Raw genomic sequence first — 26274 nt, 5'->3', positions numbered from 1 at the left:
TGTTATGTAGTATGTGTGTAGTGTGAGTGCTGTGCACTGGCTGTTATGTAGTATGTGTGTAGTGTGAGTGCTGTGCACTGTCTGTTATATAGTATGAGGTTAGTGTGTGTAGTGTGAGTGCTGTGCACTGGCTGTTATGTAGTATGTGTGAAGTGTATGTGCTGTGCACTGGCTGTTATATAGTATGAGGTTAGTGTGTGTAGTGTGAGTGCTGTACACTGGCTGTTATGTAGTATGTGTGTAGTGTGAGTGCTGTGCACTGGCTGTTATGTAGTATGTGTGTGTAGTGTGAGTGCTGTGCACTGGCTGTTATGTAGTATGAGGTTAGTGTGTAGTGTGAGTGCTGTGCACTGGCTGTTATGTAGTGTAAGGTTAGTGTATGTAGTGTGAGTGCTGTGCACTGGCTGTTATATAGTATGAGGTTAGTGTGTGTAGTGTGAGTGCTGTGCACTGGCTGTTATGTAGTATGAGGTTAGTGTGTGTAGTGTGAGTGCTGTGCACTGGCTGTTATATAGTATATATAGTATGAGGTTAGTGTGTGTAGTGTGAGTGCTGTGCACTGGCTGTTACCTTGTAGTCTATGTGGTTAGTGTGTGTATTGTGTTACCTCTCCTCCCCCCGTGTCGTCCCCTGGTAGCTGCTGTGCAGGGATTGGCTGCTGCCTGGCACACAGCGGATTCCCTCCTCATTTATTACAGAGGCAGAGGGATGATGTCATGGTTGTGGGGCTGCAGCAGGAGCGCACACAGCCACTACCCATGGCATTGCTTTTGTGGTATCAGCTGAATGACAGAGCCTCGGCAGAGCCCGCACACCTCCTTGTCTTCCAGGCGGCTTCCTTGATCCCGAGGTGCCACCATGCCAGGGCAGCACCATGAGCCCCCGCTGCATGCTGCTGTTTGTGTTTGGCTTTGTTGGCGGGGCGGTGGTCATTAATTCTGCCATCCTGGTGTCTCTCTCCGTGCTGCTGCTGGTGCACTTCTCCTTCTCTACAGGCCTGCCGGCCCTGACCGAGAGCCTGCCGAGGATCCTCAGGTACGCAGGCCTCACTGCCCCCGCCCCATGTCTGCCCATCCTTAACCCTCTGCATGCCAGCCGCTGGCTGCGTGTGGTGATACACCTGTATAGGAGCGGGCCCGGCGTCTTATTGATGCTGAGTACAGGAGGTGTCAGGAGCCATTGCTGGTTCTTACATCTCCTCATTGATAATGATGATGACTCTATTACTGTTGTTGTTACTTTTGTGCTGTTTTGCGGAGGTGGTTTAGTTGTTTCTGTATCTCATTGTGTTCTTCTCTAGAGGTGGCTGGAGTTTTCTAGAATCAGGCATTGTCCTGTATTGTGGTGTTTTGTGCTGTTTGTGATAGTCCGTTCTCCTCTTTCCCCCTGCGCTCGGGCTGCGGTGACGTTGTGGCCCGGTGATGTCAGGTGGTGTGTCTGCCGTAGTCTGTACGCAGTATATACATCTGCGTATCCAGGAAGGGACACGGGATGTCTCGTCTCCCTGCACATCTGACATCCCGGCCTGAGGTCACTAAGGGGTTACAGAGTCCGCTCCTCTATACACAGAGGGTGCAGGCACTCCTGGCTGTTGTTGTCTAGTGTGTGTGCAGCGCTGTGCCGCACTGGGTTAACCCCTTGTTTGACCTTGAGTTTGTCTTAGAGATCCAGGCTTCATGATGTTGTGTCCTGATGTATGAAGGATATCTGTTATGGTTGGTACTGCTGTAGTTTCTCTCATTATACAATGACAACTGTTATGGTTGGTTCTGCTCTGTTCCCCGGCAGTCACATTACTGATACACTGTAACGCCTTCTCCTGCTGCTTACAGCTCTGGAGGCATCTGGTGTCAGTCTGCGGAGGTGACTTCCGCTCTGGATCAGACGCCTCATGTGTGCAGCTTTGTCTCTTCTGAGTATATAAGATCTATTCACCATCCCCCGCTCCGTTCTGTGTATACAGCTCCTCCACTGTTCTGTAATAGAAGCTCAATTATCCTGTAATGAATGTGCTGTAACCCTAATATACTGTTATACTTCTCACTGCCTGCCTGACATCCATCCTGAACCGCTTATAACAGGGTGCCCATCCCAGACAGTCCTCTGTGAGCTAAACACATCCGCCGCAGACAATCCTCTGTGAGCTAAACACATCCACCACCAACAATCCTCTGTGAGCTAAACACATCCACCGCAGACAATCCTCTGTGAGCTAAACACATCCGCCGCAGACAATCCTCTGTGAGCTACGCACATCCACTACCAACAATCCTCTGGGAGCTAAACACGTCCACCACAGACAGTCCTCTGGGAGCTAAACACATCCACTGTGAACAGTCTTTTGGGAGCTAAATACATCTGCCACAGACAATCCTCTGGGAGGTAAACACATCCGCCGCCAACAAATCTTTGCGAGCTAAGCACATCCACCACAGACATCCCTCTGCGAGCTAAGCACATCCACTACAGACATCCCTCTGCGAGCTAAGAACATCCACCACAGACATCCCTCTGCGAGCTAAGCACATCCACCACAGACATCCCTTTGCGAGCTAAGCACATCCACCACAGACATCCCTCTGCGAGCTAAGCACATCCACCACAGACATCCCTTTGCGAGCTAAGCACATCCATCACAGACATCCCTCTGCGAGCTAAGCACATCCACCACAGACATCCCTCTGCGAGCTAAGCACATCCACCACAGACATCCCTCTGCGAGCTAAGCACATCCACCACAGACATCCCTCTGCGAGCTAAGCACATCCACCACAGACATCCCTCTGCGAGCTAAGCACATCCACCACAGTCATCCCTCTGCGAGCTAAGCACATTCACCACAGACCTCCCTCTCCGAGCTCAGCACATCCACCACAGACATCCCTTTGCGAGCTAAGCACATCCACCACAGACCTCCCTCTGCGAGCTAAGCACATCCACCACAGACCTCCCTCTGCGAGCTAAGCACATCCACCACAGACCTCCCTCTGCGAGCTAAGCACATCCACCACAGACATCCCTCTGCGAGCTAAGCACATCCACCGAAGACATCCCTCTGCGAGCTAAGCACATCCACCACAGACATCCCTCTGCTAACTAAGCACATCCACCACAGACATCCCTCTGCGAGCTAAGCACATCCACCACAGTCATCCCTCTGCGAGCTAAGCACATTCACCACAGACCTCCCTCTCCGAGCTCAGCACATCCACCACAGACATCCCTTTGCGAGCTAAGCACATCCACCACAGACCTCCCTCTGCGAGCTAAGCACATCCACCACAGACCTCCCTCTGCGAGCTAAGCACATCCACCACAGACCTCCCTCTGCGAGCTAAGCACATCCACCACAGACATCCCTCTGCGAGCTAAGCACATCCACCGAAGACATCCCTCTGCGAGCTAAGCACATCCACCACAGACATCCCTCTGCTAACTAAGCACATCCACCACAGACATCCCTCTGCGAGCTAAGAACATCCACCGAAGACATCCCTCTGCGAGCTAAGCACATCCACCGAAGACATCCCTCTGCGAGCTAAGAACATCCACCACAGACATCCCTTTGCGAGCTAAGCACATCCACCACAGTCATCCCTCTGCGAGCTAAGAACATCCACCACAGACATCCCTTTGCGAGCTAAGCACATCCACCACAAACATCCCTCTGCGAGCTAAACACATCCACCACAGCTGATAATGTAACAATCCCTCAGCTCTGAGGTCTCGCCTCTCTACAGGTTTCCATTCACTGACAGCAAGCAGAGGTTTTCAACTGTGAAAAAAGTCATATAAGTAATAGAGCGGGTTTTGTAGGTGTTATTATTCTATGGTTATACACTTGGTGCAGCAGGTAAGAGCTCTGTTTGCTGTCAGTGAGCAGGAATAGACACTAACATAGAGAATGCTTTATTGTGTACAGGAAGGAGCGGCCCATCTCATTGGGGATCTTCCCGCTGTCTCCCGGAGATTCCTTGGTTCTGCCAGATACTCGTGGTGCGGAGACCCCTGGAAATGGACCCTGGAAGCTGCAGGAACAGAACCACGCTCGCTGCAACACCAGCCTGAAGGTAAACGGCTTATGGGGGCCCGGGCCCCTGGGTTATAAGGGGGCCCCATCTCTCAGTACACATAACATCTTCTCTACCATCTTACAGGACGAACTGTTTAGTCTCAGCCAGACGGGGGTCAAGACCGCCGGCCCCGACCCTGACAACATGGTGCATGCGTCCTCTAAAGACCAAAAAGATGAGGTCATCATGAAGGCCAACCTGACGAACAACAACGTCCAGAACAACAAGAAAAACGAAGACGTCCAGGTCAACCAGGAGACCACCACAGCCTCCACAGGTGGGTCTCAGCCCCTGGTGGCAGAATCCAGCTTTATGGTGCGTTCACACCTACAGGATCTGCAGCTGATTTTCTGCAGCAGATTTCATTTAAATAACTGAACACAGCATCAAATCTGCTGCAGATCTGCTGCAGATCCTGTAGGTGTGAACGCACCCTTACTAAGATTTCTGCTCACAGTCAGTATAAGAGCGTTGTCATTGTATTGTGAGAGAAACTACAACTCCCAGCATGATAAGTCATAGGTTCATAGCTACTGAAGAGATACAAGCTGAAGACCACCAGATTATGAGTGTTTGTTACAGTGTATCAGTGCAGACAGTCCTCTAAAGCTGAGCTGATATCCCGTACCTGTACTGGTACATTGTAACAGCCCTTCAGCTGTGAGCAGCATATTAGGGCCGCCTCTTACCTGTGCTGATACAGGAGAACAGACCCTCAGCTGTGCGCTCAGGATGGGCTCTCAGTTGGAAGGATGCCGCTATTGATCGGCTGAAGGTCACGGCCCAGGCTTAGAGGTCGCCCATGTCTGTGGCTTCCTTAATGCATCCACCATCTGATTTATTCCTGTCTGTTCTCCTAATGGATGGTCCAGTATCGATTACGTCTGCAGGAGAGACGCCACTGCATCAAGGAGGAGGGGTGGGGGGGCTCGGGTCCTGCAGGCAAAGCATAAATTATAAGACCAAGCATGACTCCTCTCAGCTACTGTAGATGGAACCCTGCCCCCATGGGAGGCCACGCCTTCTTCCAGTTCTATAAACTACTGGTGCCATGTAGATACAGGATGAGATATAAGAATGCGGAGGCTGTGCCATGTGGCGCCCCCATGTGATGACCCATCCTTGGCGAGGGTCTTTCTGGATTTATTAGGGGAATTCTCATCATTTTCTTCTTCCCAGATACCAATGATAATGAGGAGAAGTCAGAGGTCCAGTCTATCATCGAGTCCACCCCGGAGCTGGACATGGACAAAGAGCGGGCGTATCAGATGACCAGGTGAGGCGCCGCTCTATACACAAGGCAGGAGGAACTGCAGGACTAAAATTCCCATCATGCTTGCAGAGCCAGAGCTCTAGCTGTCCAGACATGATGGGGATTGTAGTTTTGCGGTTCCCGCTCCCTGCACTACATGCAGCTTTAGGAGCACTGGATATATATGTGATAGACACCTCGCAGGGGTCACCGCCATATTGTGCTAATGTGTCCTCCTCCTCATTCTCAGCACTCCATCCAAAGGCATCGAGAACAAAGCGTTCGACCGAAACACAGAGTCTCTCTTCGAGGAGCTGTCCTCTGCTGGGACCGACCTTATCGGGGATGTGGATGAGGGAGCGGACCTGTTAGGTAATAATCTTACAGTGATGCTGGTGTCCCCAGGATAACACTGAACAGTCAGTGCAGGAGCAGGAAGGGTTGTCTTGAGGTCATGGGCACTAAAGTTATTAATCCAGTGACCCTTCCACTGTCAGTGTGGGCGGTCATGTGGCTGGCCAGTCCGCTTTGGCCCTTTCCACTTGTGATATTTCTTAACCCTTTCACTTCCAGTTCTTATTTGCTGCTTGTTTGTTGCAGGGATGGGACGGGAGGTGGAGAACCTTATCCTGGAGAACACGCAGCTCCTGGAAACCAAGTAGGTGCATCCTGTGGTCACCAAGTGGCTGTCTGCTCCTGGTTAGGGCTTAGCAATCTATATACACCCCGTATCTTGTATACATGTAATCCTCATTTTATGTGCTGAACCTAGGAACGCCCTGAACGTGGTGAAGAACGACCTGATAGCCAAGCTGGACGAGCTGATGTGCGAGAAGGACGTGCTGCAGGGGGAGCTGGACGCCATCAAACAGGCCAAGCAGAAACTGGAGGAGAAGAACAAGGAGCTGGAGGAGGAGCTCAAGAAGTATGTGCCCCCCTATTGTGAATGATCAGCAGATCCCATCTATTTCTGCTAAATCAGGGGTGGGGGCGGAATCTGCTGCCATGTGATGAGTGGGGAAAAGTAGATGATAAATCTGCCGTATTTTCTTTCAGGGCTCGAGCAGAGACTGAGGAGGCGAAGCAGAAATGTAAAGATGAAGAAGACGTAAGTGGCTTATTCTCCAGGATGTCATTATAATATTGTCCCCCCGCTCCCAAATGACACAACTTTATATCTGGTGCAGAGCGACGTCCCTACAGCTCAGAGGAAGAGGTTCACACGGGTGGAGATGGCGCGAGTGCTGATGGAGCGCAACCAATACAAGGAGAGGCTGATGGAGCTGCAGGAGGCCGTGAGGTGGACTGAGATGATCAGGTACAGCCAGACGCCTGTTATTGTCGACCATAGTGATGTCACTATACAGCACAGTGATGTCCTCATGGTCCCAGTACAGGCTAAGGTGACGTCAGAATTGCCCTGGTACATACTATAGTGATGTCATCTTGTCTTGTAATAATAATGTGTGCTATTGGAGAGCTGAGTGAGTGTGCTCCATACAGACAGGAAGAATATAGGACTACTGGTGATGGTTGGGGGTCTTAGTGGCATGTGGAGATGTTGGGCTCTGTTCACACTAGTGGCTCCTGTCGTAGCTATGACTGATCCCACTGCTTTGTTTCTGAGGGTCCGTGTTACTTTCTCCTGCTGAGTAGTTCAGACCGAGTTGCAGAATGGGGGATAATTCTTGGGATTTTTTTCTAGGGCATCGAGAGAAAATCCTGCTATGCAGGAGAAGAAGAGGTCGAGCATCTGGCAGTTGTGAGTATGGGGTCCCGGTGGGGTGAGCATTCACCCTGTATAATACCCATGCCTGTCACCACTTGGCAGTACCAGCTGGCATGTGAACTAATCCCACTGGCGGGCCTCATTGTGTGTCCTCAGCTTCAGTCGCCTCTTCAGCTCTTCCGCCACAACTTCCAAGAAACCGGAGCTTCCTGTAAATGTCAAGTATAACGCACCAACCTCGCACATCACCCCTTCCATCAAGAAGAAGAGCAGCGCCCTGGCCAAACTGCCCAGCGACAAGTCCAAAGCCTTTGACTTCCTCAGTGACGAGTGAGTATCCTGATGACGCTTTCACTGTGAAATCTCTGATCATTCCTGCTTGTTCAGTGTCTGCCATATCATGTAGGGAAACTAACCACCCCCTTAGCTGTCAGGGAATGTCCGAGCACCAGCTTGCTGACTGTTTCCAGAGACCACCAGCAGATTTGTGACTGCAGATCACTTTCCGCTCTTAAGAGATCTCACGGTCCCTCTTTTCTCTCATCATTGTCAGTCTCTCCGGTGGCGGCGAAGCCTCTTCAGCCACCAGGCGGGAGCAGAAGCGTGAGCAGTATCGGCAGATGAAGGCGCACGTCCAGAAGGAGGATGGCCGTGTGCAGGCGTTCGGCTGGAGTCTTCCTCAAAAGTACAAGCAGGTGATGGCTGATACATACACCAGTGATTATACTAGCTTATATACCTCCTGTGCTGACATCACCATCTTTCCATTATATCTGCCTAAAGGCAACAAACGGCGGCCAGGGTGAGGGCAAAATGAAGAATCTGCCGGTCCCTGTGTATCTGAGGCCCCTGGATGAGAAGGACTCGTCTATGAAGGTAATGCCCGAGGTTCTGTGTAAGTTGTAGCACTCAGGTCAGTGCTGCTCATCTTGTACTGATCCTGAGGTATTCATGTTGTCTACTGCAGCCACCTCCAGAGCTGCGCTCTTATTTCTACATATCCCTGAAATTGCATCTCAGTATGTTGTAATGTCCGTGACAATAGTCACCCTGTAGAAAAGCAAGCTAACCATCGGAGACTTCATGTGGCGACTAGAAGAATACAGGACTCAGCTTTGGATGTGACTGGAGAATAATAATCTATATAGACATGCTGATGTCATGTTTGTGACCTCATACCCTGTCCGCTGTCTCACAGCTCTGGTGCGCTGTCGGCGTTAACCTCTCCGGAGGAAAGACCAGGGATGGAGGCTCGATTATCGGAGCGAGTGTCTTCTACAGTGATGTCCCCGGCTCAGAGCTAGAGAACCAGAAACCCAGGAGCGAATCCCAGAGCAGCCTGGAGAAACTAGAGCAGGAGTTAAAGGTACAGAGCAGAATTATAAAAGGACAGTGCTGTGACCGGCCACCGGAGGCGCTGTTATGGTTTCGGTTCTCATTGCTCCATAACAAATCCTAATGCAGTGTTCCTTGTGACTGTGCAGGTGCAGCAGAAGGAGCTGAGACATCAGGATGAGTTGTCCAGTCTGGTGTGGATCTGCACCAGCACCCATTCCTCCACCAAGGTGATCATCGTGGACGCCAACGACCCGGGCAACATGCTGGACAGCTTTATCGTCTGCAACTCCCATGTGCTGTGCATCGCCAGCGTGCCAGGTGACCTGTCATGTGATAGCCCATAAGCCGCACAAGTATCTCTGCTGTCCCCACAGTTGCGGTCCATCGAGTGCTTAGACTGGTTGTAATTGTAACAGATCTTCAGCTGTGCAGCTAGAGAATATACATGTATTATTTTTCCTGATAGGCGTAATGGAAACAGATTACCCGACAGGCGAGTCCTCAAAGCTGGACACAGACTCAGGGCTGACAGACAAGTCGTCCTTATCGGAGAGCCTGGTGAGCAGCAGCTCCTCGGGGGACCAGGGCATCGCTGGTGTCCGAGTCACTGCCGCCTCTGCCGAAGACACAGAGCCCATTGTATGCCAAACACCAAGTGTTATGTCTCCAGAGGTGGAGAGTCAACCAGGTAAGCAGCCATAGATGGGGGTCCCGAGAGTGGCGGACACTGTACCTGGATAATGTAATCCGGAGGGGGGTTGGTGATAAGGGAGCAGTCACTTGCTTTCAGAGGTCATCAGAGCTGATTATCATTCTCCATGCTTGTTCTGGCAGATCCAGGCTCCACCAGTCCTGAGCTGGATGAGAACATTCCTACAGCAGAAGAGGCTACCGAGGCTACAGAGGCCGGCGACAGCCCCACAGACGAAGTGGCTGACATCACACAGGCGGGAATTTACACGGAACACGTGTTCACTGACCCACTGGGTGTACAGAACACGAGCGATGACACCGGCTGCCAGACCAGGTAAGGGTTACATTACTCTGTATACCTGCTGCCAGGCCATGTAAGGGTCACGTCATTCTGTATACCTGCTGCCAGTCAAGGTAAGGGTCACGTCACACTTTATGCCTGCTGCCAGACCAGGTAAGGGTCATATCACACTCTGCATACTGCTGAAGTCTGATGATCCAGTATGGCTCCCAGTGTGGGGATAATTGGTTGTATGAAATTCTCTGGCAGTCTGCAGAGATCTTAAAAACTATGAAGAATTGAAAGACAATGTCTGTAGGTTGTTGGTTACCCCTGGTTTGTGTCCCCTCCCTTCCAGCAGCGAGTCTGACCTGTATAAGGATGGGGTGGCCACGCTGCCCACTGAGCAGGATCTGATGAGAGAGGAGGCACAGAAGATGAACAGCCTCCTGCCCACCATGTGGTTGGGAGCACAGAACGGACAGTAAGTACCGCTGCAGACCTACACAACCATCTGTTAAATGGGGACACTGTTCCTAAGTATGTGACTCCATAGCTCAGTAACCTGATCATCAGGAGACTCCTCAACTGAGATCCCCTGTAATTGGCTGTCATTAGTGCAGCAAGTATTACATTCTCCTACAGTGCCCCCGCAGGAGAACTGGAGTATTACACAGTTCATTGCTGTCTATGGAATACAGTACATTTATCATTAAATCCTCCAGATTCTCTCTAGTTGATAGGACAGAGGGGCATGGGGTTTTAAAGTCTTTCACGGTCACATGATGGTTTACAATGTCTGGGTTTCCATTGCAGCCTCTACGTCCATTCATCTGTCACCCAGTGGAAGAAATGTCTCCTGCAGATCAAGCTGAAAGACTCCATCCTCAGTATAGTGTGAGTAGAGAGATGTATACTATATACCTACATACATATGTCTGTAGCCTGCTATAACCCATAAGTCTTCTATTTTGCAGACATGTGAAGGGCATAGTACTGGTAGCATTGGCTGACGGGACGCTGGCGATATTCCATCGAGGTGTCGGTAGGTATGATGTAACAGGTGATGACCTCATGCATTTGATGAAGCTGTGATGTCATCCATATATTATAAGCCAGGTGTAGACGTTATGTGTACTATATCCTGTAAGAAATGGGCAGCATTGCCTCCCCAGACCTGGCTGTAAGAGCGCCGCCCTGCAGGAGATACGTTATTAACTCTTTCCTGTGTGGTTGGGCTACAATCTGCTCTCTTTCTTGCAGACGGTCAGTGGGATTTGTCTAACTATCACCTGCTGGACTTTGGTCGTCCACACCACTCCATCCGGTGTATGACAGTGGTACATGAGAAGGTTTGGTGCGGGTACAGGAACAAGATCTACATTGTACAGCCCAAGACCATGAAGATAGAGGTATGGGGAGCTGAGGTTGGGTGCCCCGTCTGCACTGAACAGCTGTAAGGTTTCTTACATTTTCCTTCTCCTCCAGAAGTCTTTTGATGCTCATCCCAGGAAGGAGAGCCAAGTGAGACAGCTGGCCTGGGTGGGAGACGGCGTGTGGGTCTCTATCCGGCTGGACTCTACGCTGCGGCTCTACCATGCTCACACCTATCAGCATCTGCAGGATGTGGACATTGAGCCCTATGTTAGTAAAATGCTCGGTGAGTTTCTGGTGCAATGGTCGATCACATGTATCATATTCAGGGTTCCCGCTGGGTGTAAAGCCTTTGGGGCTCTGGAATTGAGACCATCAGTAAGGTGGATGAGGATTTACTTTAGTGTTACCTTCTCATTTGCTTTCTGTCTCTCTAGGCACCGGGAAGCTGGGCTTCTCATTTGTCAGGATAACAGCGCTGATGGTTTCCTGCAACCGCCTCTGGGTAGGGACCGGCAATGGCGTCATCATTTCCATACCCCTGACTGAAAGTAAGTGCCCCCTTAGGGGTGTTATCATCCATAATACACATCACACGTCATTATATTGGGAGAGTAGTGAGTATTAAAGGTATTGTCCAGGCTGCTATCTTCCAGAAACAGCGCTTCTCCTGTCTTCAGTTTGGGGGTGGATTTGCAGTTTGGTTCCATTGAATAAAAAAAGAGCTAAATTGCAATACCACACGCAGCCTGGGGAGAGGTGTGGTGCTATTCTAATGCTGGATAACCTCTATGAATAGGAGGTGACATGTGAATGTTACCATTCACTGAATGCAAGCAGAGCGTGAAGATAAGAAAGGCATTAGGAAGTATTACAGAGGATTGGGAGAGGGGCACATAGGGTCTCGCCTGGTGGTGGTCACCTCTTCTGTCGCAGTTTTCACACACCATCACATCCAGTTGAGCCCTTCATGTGCAGTGTTATACATGATGTATAGTAGTCGTAGGGCCCCAGCAAAGTCTCACACATGACTTGACTGTGCGGATCTCAAGAACGTGTTCTTCACACTTGTCCCCTGTCCATTACCCCCTCCCCTTCCTGTCTCACTATAGCCGTAATACTGCACCAGGGACGGTTACTGGGGTTAAGGGGTAAGTGATTGCACCAGGCACAGCCTCCCCTCCGGCTTCTCCGAGTAGCCACTGGCTGTAGAGATTCACCCTCCTTGTATGTTCCTGAGCATCTCCTCCTGGACGTCTACCCCCTCCCCCCCCTACTTGGCAGCAATCTTCCGTATTACTAAACGGCTGGGTCCTCGTATCGCAGCTAATCTTGTAGTCTGGTCACCACATCACCGCCATTCACACTGGAGCTTCTCATCCCTGTGCACACTGTCCTCTCCTTTTATGGTTTCCTCCTTCTGATGGATGTGTCTTGTCAATCTAGCAAGTTCTGCAGCACATGGGGGTCCCCAAGGATGAGGAGGGTCAGCATTCCCCTACTTATAGCTGTCCAACTCTTGTCATGCCCTGACAAAAAAAAAAAACTCATAACACTACAACTCCCATCATGCCCTGCAGCTCTTTGGTATAAGTTGTGAAAGTTTTGGATGATCTCTTTGGAACGAGAATGTCATGTAATAAAAGGCTATCTTATGCTGGTGAGGAGGTGCAGCGAGGGTTCTAAGTCTTTGGGGGTCTGGTTAGGCGGGCGGCTCATTCACTTACCATGGTGGCGTTGTTTCTCATAGGCCGTAGATCTTGCAGACCTTAGACGTGTAATGGGCCGAGTTTAGTGTGAAATTCTTAATGTGGATTTTTCTACAGGTTGTCTCTTAGTGGTCAACCAAAAATTCTGTCTGTGGTCATAGATGGTGTGATGGCGTTTGTACCGAAAGGTCATGCTGGTGGAGCGTGCAAGTAGGATGTACTGATGTGTAGGCCCTCACCCACAGATTGGTGGTCCACTGCCCCCATAGAAGTCCTAGATCAGAGTTTGCTTTGGGTTGGGATGGTGCTCTAGAGCGCTGTCACATGACTGGTGTAAATGAAATGGTTCTAGGCTGTTCTAGGCTAGTGCTAGATAAAGGACAAGCACATTCCATCCCCTCTGTCTCCAGACTGTCAGCATGACCCTTCTCTTTATTTCAAGCCTTGTCTTGAAATACTAAGCGCTGAATCTTTCCTTCTTAGCTGCGCTTGTAGAGGCCGGTGCCATGTTTAGTGATAAGTAAGTGCCCCCCTCACCTGCAGAGTCTAAATATGTCCTTTTTGTTTTTTTTCTTTAATTCTGAAGCCAATAAAGCTCTGCCCGGCGCTGCCAATCGTCCAGGAAGCGTCATCCGCGTCTATGGCGACGAGAACAGCGACAAAGTCACCCCGGGAACTTTCATCCCGTATTGTTCTATGGCTCATGCTCAGTTGTGTTTCCACGGGCACAGGGATGCGGTGAAGTTCTTTGTTTCGGTGCCAGGTACTTTATCAAAATAAGCGTTTTATGGGGTTAATCACACTATAGTCGACTAACATTGGCGCCATCTCCTCCTCCAGGTCAAGTAATTCCCCCGTCCAGCTCGCCAGATATGTCTGGAGACAAGAGTGCAAGTGCCCAGCCCGATGAAAATCTGAGCCAGAAGTTCATGCTGGTGATGAGTGGCGGAGAGGGTTACATCGACTTCCGAATGGGTAAGGGAATCACCAGTGATCGCTGCCCTGGATTGGCTGTGGGTGGAGCTTATGTCCTCTCCTTTTGTGGGTGGAGCTTATGACATCATTCCTCCTTGTGGGTGGAGCTTATTACATTGTCACCACCGCCCCGAGGAGCGTATAAAAGCCTCTTCCTTGTTATTTTTGCAGGTGATGATTGCAATGAATCTGAAGGTTTGGATGACTCCTTACAATTCGAGCCCTCCATGGCCAAAGTGGAGCGGAGTCACCTGATAGTGTGGCAGGTTATGTGTAACAGCAGCGAGTAATGCCGCGGCACCTCCTCCAGACCTTGTGCATGATGTATATACTTACTGCCATTGTTAGGGGTTTTTTTCTACTTCATCTTCTTTTATCCGATATTTTAACACTTCATTGACTGTATGAAAACCACAAGAACCCCAACCAGGTGCCATGTGGTTCTCTCCAAACACTAGGATGACGTAGACGATACGGTTTTAGTTTGCACTGCAGTGTCATAAACCATACGGCTCCCTGTACACGCCACCTTCTGTGTCACGTCCAAAGATCCATTACAACCATCATCGATCACAAGCTCAGACCACAACCAGTGATTGCTAACAGGATTATGAAAGTCATTTTTTTTTACATTTTTCATGCTGATTTGGTTTTACATCATTGTGGGATTTGATGGTTATGCATTCAGCTGTATATTTGATGGATGGAGTCAGAAGACTAGAGCTCTGTTCCTGTGGTACCATCCATTGTTACGGTGATCTGATCAGTATCAGAATTCACTCCACACCAGAGATGGATTGGACTTTACATGTTTTCTATCTTTCTTTTTGGATCTAAAGCCGCATGAGATGATAAATACCCCAAACCACTACCAGTAACCCATCAATGCAACAGGATAAATAGGATGCCAGCGGCGTAGATCTCCATAACTTCTGATACAGAGCATCTAATCTAAGAGACATGATAGGCCGGTAGATTCATATCATATGTCCTTGTGCAGGGGACTTGACACTCTGTCCCCATCCCATGGCCGAGTCTAGCCTTTCTCTCACCCCCACCCACCACTGTTATAAACTCAGGAGTAGGGGGCTGTGGTACATTAGCATGACACAAGTTTGCAGTTTCTTCTTGCTGTGTATTAGGTTGCAGCAACCAAGGACATCTGGTCATCAATTTAAGACATAACACCCCCCCCCCCCCCCCCCAAAATTACATGGATGGGGGAATTCTGACAGCAAACATGTCTCTCCACACCCATAATATCATGTAATTCTGATCATAGGAATATGATGACTGTCACATGATCCGTCAGTGGGATATAGTAGATATCCATCATGTGTGCGCTCCATAATGTCTTCCCTGATTTTTGCTGCTAGAAACAATTACTTTAATTTCTTTTTTTCTTTCCTTTATGGGAAGGTTAAAAAAAAAAGCAAAATCAAAATTTTACGTCCATTGATGTGTTCTTAGTTCTCCATCATAGGTGACTAACGCAATAGAGAAGAGACATCCGCATCGGCTTATAGAGAAAGAGGCCAAAAAAAATACATAAAATAAAAAAATATTTTTCTATGTTCTGCAACCACTTTAAAAAAAAAAAAAAAAAAAAAGGTCTGATATTCCCCAGGACTTGTAGATGATCAAAGAGCAGGAGGACGTTTAATCTTTGTCACTTTGTGTGAAGACTTTTTAGCGCTTTTTGTTTTACTATAAGAAATGATGAAGGATTTTTGTTGTAGAGAAATCTTCACAGAAAGCCAGTGCAGGTCTCCCCTGACCTGTGGCTCTCCAACTGTTGTTAAACTACAACTCCCAGCATGCCGCTCGCTGTCTGGAATTGCAGTTTTGCAACAGTTGGGAAAAGTTTTGCAGTGCATGCTGGGAGTTGTAGCTTTGCCACACCCACTGTCTTAGGAAGCTCCACCCTCTATTTTCTTTCCTATTAACCTGGAGGTTTCCAGTTTCTCTGTCCCCTCCAGAGAAGTATTGTCTGACTGTATCCAGCACTTTACATTTTTAATGTATTATATATTATAACAAGCAAATAATTTACGTGTTTTATTTTGCTAATTTCCTTTTTCTATAGATTTTCCTCCTGGTCTGGACAGGCTTGTATTACACCCCCTCCCCCCTTACATATCTTTATTTTTTATTTTCCAGTGTTACTGAAAAGGTGGATTTTTCTTCACCTTTTTTGTATTTTTTTTTTTGCTTTTTCCTGTCCTGACCAGGATTGACATGCACATTTTTAAAACTTGAGTCCTGCATCGCTGAACTGTATTTTATATATAAGATTATTAGATAACTTTTTATATAAGTGAGATCTGGTGTAACACTAACTTTGATAGATTATATACAAGGACTTCACGCTTCTGCTGCGCTCATGCGTCATGTATTTTACACAGATTCTTTTTCCCTTTTTATATAAAGCGATTTGGTTTTTTTGCACTGGAAGTTGCTCTTTTTTTTTCCTCTCTATCTGCAGCCTATAATGGATTTTGCCTAAAAAATAAAAAAAATGCGAAACCGCGTTCGTGCAAAACTTATTTATTCCATTGCAATCCCAGACTTACCAAAGGATACAACGTAACCCAGCTCCGCGCTTTACAACTAATTATTTCAGTAGAAAAATTTTAAGAGATATAAATTATTACGCTGACACCGTTGCCTTGCAAAAAAACTTTTTTGTGTGCGATTTCCTCCTTTTAGTTCTTTCTACTCCTTTTTGTTTCCCGCTCCTGACTCGCCGAGCAGCCGCCGCCTGGCCTCATTGTATCGAACGTTAACCATTATTTTGTAATGTAGGGGGCGTCAGTATTTATTGCCATCGTTGAACCCGCAGTGGGTTTAGAATGTAGCGTTGTACATGACATGTATGTGTGTAAATATATATCTATAAATATGTATATGAAATGATTCACAGCAACGACTGCAGAGTTTCTTTACTTTTTTTACTCATTTGTTAACAAAAAAAAGTTTAAAAAATTTGTTAAACTGTTTCGACCCTTCACTATTGTACAGGAGCATGCTGTCAGCCAGGTATGATGTCTCTATTCACTGACAGCCTGCAGAGATCCGACACCCTTAAAGAATCTGAACACTAAATAGTTTATAAAAAGGAGAGAATTTTTTTATGTATTTTCCAATGAATGGGGAGCGATGGCGCAAGCACAGAGGCCCCCATTGTGCTTGAGCAGCAGGGTTTAGCGGACAGATGTGGACTGACAGGCTGATCCATTGGTTTGCAACCCATTGTCCACATCTGAACTCCATCAATAAATTCCATTTGATTGTAACAGCAGAAATTTTCAATTTAGAAAGTAAATTAACAATTAAAATTTACAAAACTTGTGGCTTTTAGCATTTACCATAGAGACTGTGCACGAATCCTTCCACTTCCTTGTCACTATGATAACACTTCCATCTATAGACAATCAGTGAGGATGGAGAACAGAGATAAGGATCAGATCACAAGCATGAAGTGTTGTCATAGGGATACAGGGGCTGCAGTCATCACTTTAGAAGCCTTTTTTTTTTTTTTTTTTTTTTTTTTTGAGTGTGATTCACCCTCGTACAGTCCTAGACAGAAGTAATCCAATACAGAACTACAACAATAATCTGCTGGGAAACTAAGAAAATAAAAAGTTAAACATTGTTATAAAGCCAGGTTATGGTGCTTTAACACAGGCAAATTTATCTGACAGATTTTGGAAGCCAAAACCAGGAATGGATTTGAAAAGAGAAATCTCAAGTCTTTCCTTTATGACCCATTCCCTGTTTATGGTCTGTGCCTGGCTTTGGCTTCAAAAATCTGTCAGATAAATCTCTGTGTAAACAAAGCATTAGGCTACTTCTACTATAGGAGTTACTGCCATTTAGGAGTCTAGGGAAGGTGGAGGCCATGTTAGTTGTCACCCAGCAATAGAATTTGATTATGGGGTGGCCAACCCTGTAGGTTGCTTCTGCCTAGCTTGATGTGGAGGAGAACGTGTCACCCAGCTGTACACCCACCACCAGGTTTGGATAAGCTTGTAGTGACGGCTTCTAGATAAGAGTGCGGCGCAGCTGTCGTAAACATTTTATTAATAGTTTCCATACTAAAGTCATTTTATAAAAAGACCAAACTCGTCCCCTGAAGTTGCTATCTGTCCCACCGCTCGCCTCCCCCCCAGGGTAAGTTCAGTGTGGTGGTTCCGGTTCTCTCCTCCCCTGGGTGCAGGCCAGTCACAGCCGATGCTTCTTACTGTGTGTGAGTTGGTGCAGCTCCAGTTCCAGCTGATCAGGGAAGGTGAGGTCACAGAGTTCACATCGCGGCTCCAGTGCTGACTCTGGTCTCTTCAGGGGCAGGTCTGGCAGGATAATGGTGGTGGTGCCAGACAAGCTGACCGGACACTGGATTCTGGGGCCTTTGCCATATCTTGAGCAGTTTCTTCCTTTAGGCCTTGGGTCATCTTGTGGGATCCACGTCGAAGAAGTTGTGCCGTCCTGTGCAATCCACAGCTCCGAGGACTCCAGAGATTCTTCTACAGCGTCTGCCACTATGTGGACAAAGGACACGGGTGATGGTAAAACACATGCTTTTGCTCATAACTTTCCTCCTGGGGATACTGGACACTCTTTTACGTCCACAATCTCTGTGTATATATATACATACACACACACGTTGCTGGACTGAAGGGCCTTTAATTGTGTGGCCTGGAGCTAGTGACAGGCAGCTGCCTCTTATTAATCTCTTTAAAAGCCGCGATGCACAGCCATCGCATTGTTTAAGGTAGTCAGTGACAGGACAAGCACCTGTCACTGACTTATCGGGACCCCACTAGCACCAACAGATGGATAAGCCACTTACCTCCGTCCCATTGGATGCATAGAGTCTGCTCTGCACGGACTGCTGATAATACTGATGAATGCTATGGCATAGCATTCATCAGTGTAGACAGTCAGAGCATTGTGTGTATATATATGTCCCTGAAATATGTATATATGTTTTAAAAATAAAAAGTTTTAAAACTTTTTAAAAATGCCTCAAACATTTATATTACCTCCTTTCCCATTATAATAAATATTTTTAAAAATAAACATATTACATATCGCAGCGTGCAGAATTGTCCCGAGTTATTACAATATAACAATATTCTTCCTGCACAGTGAACAGCATTAAAAGAAAAAAACACCAGGTCTGCAGATTTTTTTTAAATTATATATTATAAAAAAAAAAAAAAAAAAAAAAAAAAAAATTCTCTTACACTAATATGATAAAAATAAAAACTAGAGATCATGGCACAAAAAATATGCCACCTTTGACCTGGACATGCATATATAAATGACCTTCGGTCATGAAAAGGTTATTAACCATGACCTGCAGTTTCCAGGAGCCTATGCCATGCTGATACATTAGAGCAGTGCTTCTCAAACTGTGAGGCGCCCCCTAGTTGTTGGTGAGGCCCAGCTGAGGAGCCAGTCCTTTTGCTGTTTGCAGAAATCTCCATTTTCACAACATTATTAAATTATTTTGTACTTAATTTATTAGCATATAGAGCTTGGGAGACAGGTGAAAGGCGGCCCTAGCATTATTCTCAGCTTTTAAATAGACTTTCACCACAGATAGTGAGGCCCAGGCACCCTCTTGGTCAGTCTGGTGAGGCCCAGGCATTGCTTTGGTCTGTTGGGTGAGGCTCCAGTAGAAAAAGTTTGAGAAGCACTGTATTAGAGTACCCCCTCTCTCATACTGTAATGCTCCTTACCTGGGGGAGACTCTATCTTTGGAGGGGTGACAGGTACGGGGTCAGCAGTGAATCCTCTTACAGGCATAGAGATCGGTGGATCGGGTACAGGTTCAGGCTGCAGTGCGGCTGCTTTACAGATTTTTGTCTTTTCTGGAATTTCTTCTTTTTCTTCGTCTTTTTTCCTTTGTTCTATTGGTTTTTCTATGGGGGGGTAAGAAAACACTTCTTTAGGAGAGCGGTGTGGCGGCCATCCTGACTTCTAGGTTCTAATCTGCTGATAAACAAGACTGTCTCTTCTTGCGTTGGAAGGACACTGCTATGTAACCTCCTCCCCCCCCCCCCCCCCCCAAAAGCTTATAACATTAATGGATTATCACCGCCACTGCTTAAAGGGGTATTCCCCCCCCAAGAGCTAAAAAAAAGTGAAATGCTCCCAAACCTAGCTGGCCTTATTCACCAAGTGCCCCTGAGTAGTTTTATCCTGAGTTACAAGTTTTTCTAAAAGCCGATCTATAACCAAGATAGCAAACTACATTTCCCATCATGCATTTTCCTGATTGGTCTATTACGTAGCAGAGCTGATGATCATATAGTTCCCTAACAGTCATCCCTTATCCAAAGATCTGCAGCAGAGGTGTGGAGCTGGCCATCTTTGCAGTACATAAACACTATGCTGGGAGTTGTAGTTCTTCATATGAAGCAGTGGAATGGGGTGTGGTTTGGGGGCAAATAGCTGAAGTCCGCTGGGGCTATGACTAGTACAGTTACAGTAAGCCAGCTCCCTCCCCGCTGATCGAACCTGCCCCCCCCGACTCCGCCCCTGCTGTGTTCAGCTAAGCAACTCTGCTACATCACACAAGGATGACAGCCCGTCCCTGCTGCTATCGCCTCTGCTACACGATAAGTCAGCTCTGCTACATCGTTGTCGCAGCAGGGATAGGGTTGAGCTGTCATCCTTGTGTGTACATAGCTAATGATGTAGCAGATTGGATCGCAGCAGGGACCGGCTGTCATCCTTGTGTGATGTAGCAGAGTTGAATAGCTGAACGCACACAGGTGAGGGCCAAGAGGAAGGAGCGTGTCGGAGTGCACGGCGTTTAACTCATTTTGTGCAAGGATAGGAGGTGAGTTAGCAGAAACAGCTCCAAAACAGCATAGAATAGGTAGTTACTTGTATTGAGCAATGAATAAAGCTATGGGTCAGCTATTTAACACTGTAAAAAGGATTTTGGGAGGAATACCCCTTTAACCACAGCAGGTAACAGTAACACATGGCTCACCTGGTGGGGGTGGGGGTGGGGGTGAGGGTGATGCTGAGGGTGATGGTGAGGGTGACTTGGGGCTTTGGGGTACATCCAGCAGCTCTTCCTCTTCATCCTTGTCGCCTGTAAGATAGAAAGGTAAGAGTGCATTATTTATGGGAAAAAAACAGATCAAACCAGACTCCCCCCACTACTACTCCTCCATCCACCCACCCACCAGTAACCCTGTATCCCCCCACTACCCCTCCACCCACCAGTAACCCTGTATCCCCACTACCCCTCCACCCACCCACCAGTAACCCTAAATCCCCACTCCCCCTCCACCCACCCACCAGTACCCCTGAATCCCCACTCCCCCTCCACCCACCCACCAGTACCCCTGTATCCCTACTACCCCTCCACCCACTCACCAGTGCCCCTGTATCCCCCACCCACCAGTGCCCCTGTATCCCAACTACGCCACCAGTATCCCTTAGTGCTTAGTGTACAATGACCATACTAGCGCTGCGTTACTACTAAGCACCATCTGGTCACAGCTGACTGTTATGTTACACAAAAAAAAAGGTACAACCCATCCCTATGGTGTGCGGTATACCTGCGGGAGAATCTATTCTCTCACTGGGAGGAGGGTCCAGGTCATCACCATCATCATCATCATCATCTGTGTAGAGAAGCATCAGGCTGTTACTAGGATGTGCGACCCAGTAAGCACACTGTACACACTGTGCAGATGGGAGACGTTACCTGAGGAACAGCTCATCTGCAGGATCTCCAGGTCTTTTATCGAATCTTCATATTTCTCTGAGGAGAAGCAACACAAACACAGTAAGAGGCCTAGTGACTATCCTGCCGGACTACAGGGCGTCTCCCAGTGACTATCCTGCCGGATACAGGGCGTCTCCCAGTGACTATCCTGCCGGATACAGGGCGTCTCCCAGTGACTATCCTGCCGGATACAGGGCGTCTCCCAGTGACTATCCTGCCGGATACAGGGCGTCTCCCAGTGACTATCCTGCCGGATACAGGGCGTCTCCCAGTGACTATCCTGCCGGATGCAGGGCGTCTCCCAGTGACTATCCTGCCGGATGCAGGGCGTCTCCCAGTGACTATCCTGCCGGATACAGGGCGTCTCCCAGTGACTATCCTGCCGGATACAGGGCGTCTTCTAGTGACTATCCTGCCGAATACAGGGCGTCTTCTAGTGACTATTCTGCCGGATACAGGGCGTCTCCCAGTGACTATCCTGCCGGATACAGGGCGTCTCCCAGTGACTATCCTGCCGGATACAGGGCGTCTTCTAGTGACTATCCTGCCGAATACAGGGCGTCTTCTAGTGACTATTCTGCCGGATACAGGGCGTCTTCTAGTGACTATCCTGCCGGATACAGGGCGTCTCCCAGTGACTATCCTGACGGATACAGGGCGTCTCCCAGTGACTATCCTGCCGGATACAGGGCGTCTCCCAGTGACTATCCTGCCGGATACAGGGCGTCTCCCAGTGACTATCCTGCCGGATACAGGGCGTCTTCTAGTGACTATCCTGCCGGATACAGGGCGTCTCCCAGTGACTATCCTGACGGATACAGGGCCACTTCTGGTCACTATTGTGGTGGCCATTGGCCACTCACATGTTACATTCAGTCACGGTGCAGCTCACCTCTATTCGTCTGGGGTGACCCTGAGCCGTGGAAGAGACCATCGAAGTCTATATCATCTGTAACATGAAGAGAGTGACAGCATTATAACTGGGCAGCAGGACAGGCCATCACTGTGACCTGCACCGACCACAGGTGGCGCTGCGTAAGGACATTCTCCACACTTACTAAAATTCGGCCTCCGTTCACATTGTGGCTCCACGAGACTGTCCGTCTTAGCTCCATCTACAATGAGAACACAAGGGATAAGCCCCCAGTATCGCCCCCTACAGCACGCCCACCACCATACAGCAGCCGTACCCGAGCTCCCATTGAATGGTAGGTCCTTGGGCTCCTCCACCATCACGTGCTTATACTGGCCCTCGTGGTCCTCGATGTAATCCCACTCGTCCATGGAGAAGAAGACCGCCACATCTCCGCACTTTATGGGAACCTGGAATAGAAAGATCACCCGAGTTATCGTTGGGTGAGTCACATGATCAGTCACCTGACCCCCAGCCGCACCCACCTCGCGGATCATATTGTAGAACTTGCTGATGTGAGAATTCTTCTTCACGACCGTCCACTCCTGTAACGGGAGGAAACGTGTCATATACCCCAAATATATCCATACGCCCCCAAATACAGCGCTGCCCCCTGCAGACGGTCACCTCTCCGGTCAGCAGCGACACAATCTCGGCGGTCTGGTTCAGCAGGCGGCCCGTCTTCTGCTTCTGTGCCCGGGATGAGAGAGGAGCGTCTCCCAGATGCTGCAGGAGAGCAACCTGGAGGAAAGAGGATGAGGGAGATAAGTGGTGGCCACACACAGGCCCCTCCCCCAGCCAGCACACAGGCCCCTCCCATCCTGCTGTGTCACCTCCGGAGCTGCAGTTCTGTGGGCGGACAGGCACTGCAGTTCTGGATGTGACTAGAGGAGGACACAGCTCGGCCTCCTTTGCTCACCATTACGTTTTCCAGAGACCACAATGCGCGTCTGTTCTCGTCGGTGCCGTCGCCTCGTGATGACAGGTTGTGGCTGAGCTCGTCCGCTTTGCCCTTCAGCTCTTTGTTCCCGGCCGCCCTGGAGAGGCCTCCTGTCAGTCGCCCATTGACATCTGAGAGCAGCGTGTGTGGGGGCCCCGGAGTGCGGCCCGGCTTGGCCCCCTGATTCCGGCGCACCCCCTCCTGCAGCCTTTTCTGACACTCCACATTGGCTGGTGGTGGCGGCGGCTCCTTCCTCTGCGCAGGGGCGGCGGCTTTGGGTGTTGGGGTGTCCACGGTGTCACTTTTCCGGGCAGTTTCCGGCTTCTTGGCCGGCGCAGGGGGCGGTCCTGGCGTCTTCAGGTCCGGTGGGGGTCTGGGGTAAATCCCAGGGAACAGGGTGGGAATGGCGTCGTGCTTCAGTACAATCCTGCTCCCCTGGGCCGTGTAACTGCCCGGCGCAAAGTGGGCGGAGCAAATCCGGTATTTACCCGTTCTTGATGCATCTAAAACCTTAGCGGCAAAAGCGTCGATGTCTCCGATCTGCCCAATCTGCTGCAGCCAGAGCTTAATGCGGCTGAGCTCCCGCGGGAAGACGTGCATGGTGAGCAGCGGGTTAGAGGCCTTCATCCCCGTGTAGTGGGTGCAGCCCTTCACTATGCAGCTCGGCATCGCCCCCACCTGGAGGAGGAGAAAAGACACGTCAGTCATCACCCCCAGAGCAAGCGGGACAATAACCCCCACCATCCTACCCAACCTCATCCCCAGAGCAAGCGGGACAATAACCCCCACCATCCTACCCAACTGCCCTAGAGCAAGCGGGACAATAACCCCCACCATCCTACCCAACCTCATCCCCAGAGCAAGCGGGACAATAACCCCCACCATCCTACCCAACCTCATCCCCAGAGCCAGCGGGACAATAACCCCCACCATCCTACGCAACCTCATCCCCAGAGCAAGCGGGACAATAACCCCCACCATCCTACCCAACCTCATCCCCAGAGCCAGTGGGACAATAACCCCCACCATCCTACCCAACCTCATCCCCAGAGCAAGCGGGACAATAACCCCCACCATCCTACCCAACCTCATCCCCAGAGCCAGCGGGACAATAACCCCCACCATCCTTCCCAACTTCATCCCCAGAGCAAGCGGGACAATAACCCCCACCATCCTACCCAACTGCCCCAGAGTCAGCAGGACAATAACTCCCACCATCCTACCCAACTTCATCCCCAGAGCCAGCGGGACAATAACCCTCATCCTGCCCAACTGCCTCGGAGCAAGCGGGACAATAACCCCCACTATCCTACCCAACTGCTCCAGAGCAAGCGGGACAATAACCCTCACCATCCTACCCAACTGCCCCAGAGCAAGCGGGACAATAACCCTCATCCTGCCCAACTGCCCCAGAGCAAGCGGGACAATAACCCCCACCATCCTGCCCAACCTCATCCCCAGAGCAAGCGGGACAATAACCCCCACCATCCTGCCCAACCTCATCCCCAGAGCAAGCGGGACAATAACCCCCACCATCCTACCCAACTGCCCCAGAGCAAGCGGGACAATAACCCTCATCCTGCCCAACTGCCCCAGAGCAAGCGGGACAATAACTCCCACCATCCTGCCCAACCTCATCCCCAGAGCAAGCGGGACAATAACCCTCATCCTGCCCAACCTCACCTCATCCCCAGAGCAAGCAGGACAATTACCCCCACCATCCTACCCAACTTCATCCCCAGAGCCAGCGGGACAATTACCCTCATCCTGCCCAACTGCCCCAGAGCAAGCGGGACAATAACCCCCACCATCCTACCCAACTTTATCCCCAGAGCAAGCGGGACAATAACCCTCATCCTGCCCAACTGCCCCAGAGCCAGGTAAGGACAGCCGCAGCCCTTGAAGCCAGACAGGGCAGACAGTGACCCCCACATATCAGTCTCTCCTGATCAGTTCTGTTGGCTCCGGCTCTTGGTCTCTGTTCACACATAATCCGATGCTGCGGTTGCGGTTACAGGAGGACGTGGCCGATACTGATATCAGCGACAATATAACCGGATACGATCACTGGTTCCGGTGCGGGGACACCTCGGTATATGGCGGCACATTACTCCGCCGGTTACCTGACCTATACCGCATTCTTACTGCCGGACTATGTGTGAACAGAGCCGTATACTAGAGGCGGTATCTCCGAATAATCCCCCAGGTGACCTCCGGGGCACACACCGGGAGCGGGCATGCTGAGCCTTGTGGTGCCTTACACTGTAGCGGGTAGGACGCACCTGACCGGAGCAGCAGGAGGAAGAGGAGCAGGATTCGGTGCAGCGGCGGACACTCCCGGGCTCGGAGCTGAGGCGGCGGCGGACACCGGACGAGGCGCAGGGACTCCCGAGAGACCGACTTCTCTGCTGGGCGCTAATGGAGTCGCATCACGTGACAAAAACCAACCAATGACCGCACAGCTCCGGTCACGTGGTCAAAAGAACAGAAAACATCGCTCCTAGTAGTGACGGGAGGAGATTGTGGTCTCCGGAAAAATGGCCGACGGCAGTAATGACAGCGAAGGAACAGCAGATGGCGCTGTAAACGGAACAAACGCAGTGACAGCAAGTAAACTATTACTTTGTGTCTGGAGTACCAGCGCCACCTGCTGTCCATTTATGGATATTACAGTGCTCGCCTTATACCAGCGCCATCTGCTGTTCACTTGGAGCGATCACAGTGTGTCTCAGGTACTAGCGCAATCTGCTGGTCACTTTACAGCTATTACCGTGTCTCTCTTACCAGCGCCTCTGCTGTCCACACAGAGTTATTACAGTGTCTCTCTCACCAGCACCTCTGCGCCACTATCGCCATTTGCCAGTCACTTTGAGCTATTACATTATGTCTCCGGTATGAAGCGCCATCTGCTGTTCATTGATAGCTATTACAGTGTGTGTCTCTCATGCCAGCGCTATGTGCAGTTCACCCCCAGCTATTACAATATACGTCTATTGTATCAGCGCCGCCTGCTATTCCCTTGCTCTTTGTGCAGTTTGATCTCTGCCATCTGTTGCTGTGATTGTTTGCTGTATTACCGGCGCCGCCTACTGGAGCTATTATATTACCACATAGCTATTACATGAAAAACTAGAAAGGAACAGCAGGTGGCGCTGGCCTAAGGGACACTGTAATAGCTGAATGTGACCAGCAGGTGGCGCTGGTACCCGAGACGCGACACAATATAATAGCTCAAAGTGACCAGC

General features: G+C 49.6%; 2 protein-coding genes across 4 annotated transcripts in view; one reads left to right on the top strand and one right to left on the bottom strand.

The window, feature by feature from the left end:
* SPAG9 (sperm associated antigen 9) overlaps positions 1-16345 on the top strand; it is a 43532-nt gene extending 27187 nt beyond the window's left edge. The window contains exons 5-30 of one of the 3 annotated variants that reach the window (XM_069952960.1): positions 3923-4070; positions 4158-4350; positions 5253-5349; positions 5576-5697; positions 5926-5983; positions 6098-6250; positions 6382-6433; positions 6513-6643; positions 7031-7087; positions 7211-7384; positions 7608-7749; positions 7838-7930; positions 8253-8420; positions 8539-8710; positions 8859-9080; positions 9227-9419; positions 9727-9849; positions 10182-10262; positions 10343-10410; positions 10629-10777; positions 10854-11025; positions 11177-11290; positions 11852-11890; positions 13035-13211; positions 13289-13423; positions 13595-16345. In XM_069952960.1, coding sequence (XP_069809061.1) covers positions 3923-4070; positions 4158-4350; positions 5253-5349; positions 5576-5697; positions 5926-5983; positions 6098-6250; positions 6382-6433; positions 6513-6643; positions 7031-7087; positions 7211-7384; positions 7608-7749; positions 7838-7930; positions 8253-8420; positions 8539-8710; positions 8859-9080; positions 9227-9419; positions 9727-9849; positions 10182-10262; positions 10343-10410; positions 10629-10777; positions 10854-11025; positions 11177-11290; positions 11852-11890; positions 13035-13211; positions 13289-13423; positions 13595-13713 — 3352 coding nt within the window. In that variant the 3' untranslated portion in view covers positions 13714-16345. Of the gene's footprint in view, positions 1-3922; positions 4071-4157; positions 4351-5252; positions 5350-5575; positions 5698-5925; positions 5984-6097; positions 6251-6381; positions 6434-6512; positions 6644-7030; positions 7088-7210; positions 7385-7607; positions 7750-7837; positions 7931-8252; positions 8421-8538; positions 8711-8858; positions 9081-9226; positions 9420-9723; positions 9850-10181; positions 10263-10342; positions 10411-10628; positions 10778-10853; positions 11026-11176; positions 11291-11851; positions 11891-13034; positions 13212-13288; positions 13424-13594 lie in introns of all 3 variants that reach the window. The other 2 variants (XM_069952958.1, XM_069952961.1) reach the window with 2 other exon arrangements.
* A 15-nt stretch (positions 16346-16360) lies between these two features.
* Positions 16361-25441, bottom strand: LOC138772515 (uncharacterized). Its single transcript, XM_069952962.1, has 12 exons — positions 25291-25441; positions 23009-23707; positions 22717-22830; positions 22575-22634; positions 22367-22499; positions 22235-22291; positions 22069-22125; positions 21156-21212; positions 21007-21072; positions 20430-20534; positions 19168-19350; positions 16361-17961 (listed from the first exon to the last, which is right to left on the bottom strand). Exons 2-12 carry the CDS (start codon positions 23696-23698, stop codon positions 17648-17650), a joined length of 1836 nt encoding a protein of 611 aa, XP_069809063.1. The 5' UTR covers positions 23699-23707; positions 25291-25441; the 3' UTR covers positions 16361-17647.
* Positions 25442-26274: the final 833 nt, after the last annotated feature.

The sequence above is a fragment of the Dendropsophus ebraccatus genome, chromosome 14, assembly GCF_027789765.1.
Source record: "Dendropsophus ebraccatus isolate aDenEbr1 chromosome 14, aDenEbr1.pat, whole genome shotgun sequence".
Taxonomy (NCBI): domain Eukaryota; kingdom Metazoa; phylum Chordata; class Amphibia; order Anura; family Hylidae; genus Dendropsophus; species Dendropsophus ebraccatus.
The sequence above is the reverse complement of the archived record's forward strand: the minus strand, read 5'-3'. Positions and strand labels throughout refer to the sequence as shown.

What these genes read in the sequence shown, in the direction of transcription:
- LOC138772515 (XM_069952962.1), bottom strand. Translation starts at nt 23,698, where the DNA reads ATGCCGAGCTGCATAGTGAAGGGCTGCACCCACTACACGGGGATGAAG. An exon ending in GGTCTCTGGAAAACGTAATG is followed by an intron (nt 22,831 to 23,008) that starts GTGAGCAAAGGA and finishes TCTTTCCTCCAG; the next exon opens with GTTGCTCTCCTGCAGCATCT. An exon ending in GTCACCCCAGACGAATAGAG is followed by an intron (nt 21,213 to 22,068) that starts GTGAGCTGCACC and finishes GCTTCTCCTCAG; the next exon opens with AGAAATATGAAGATTCGATA.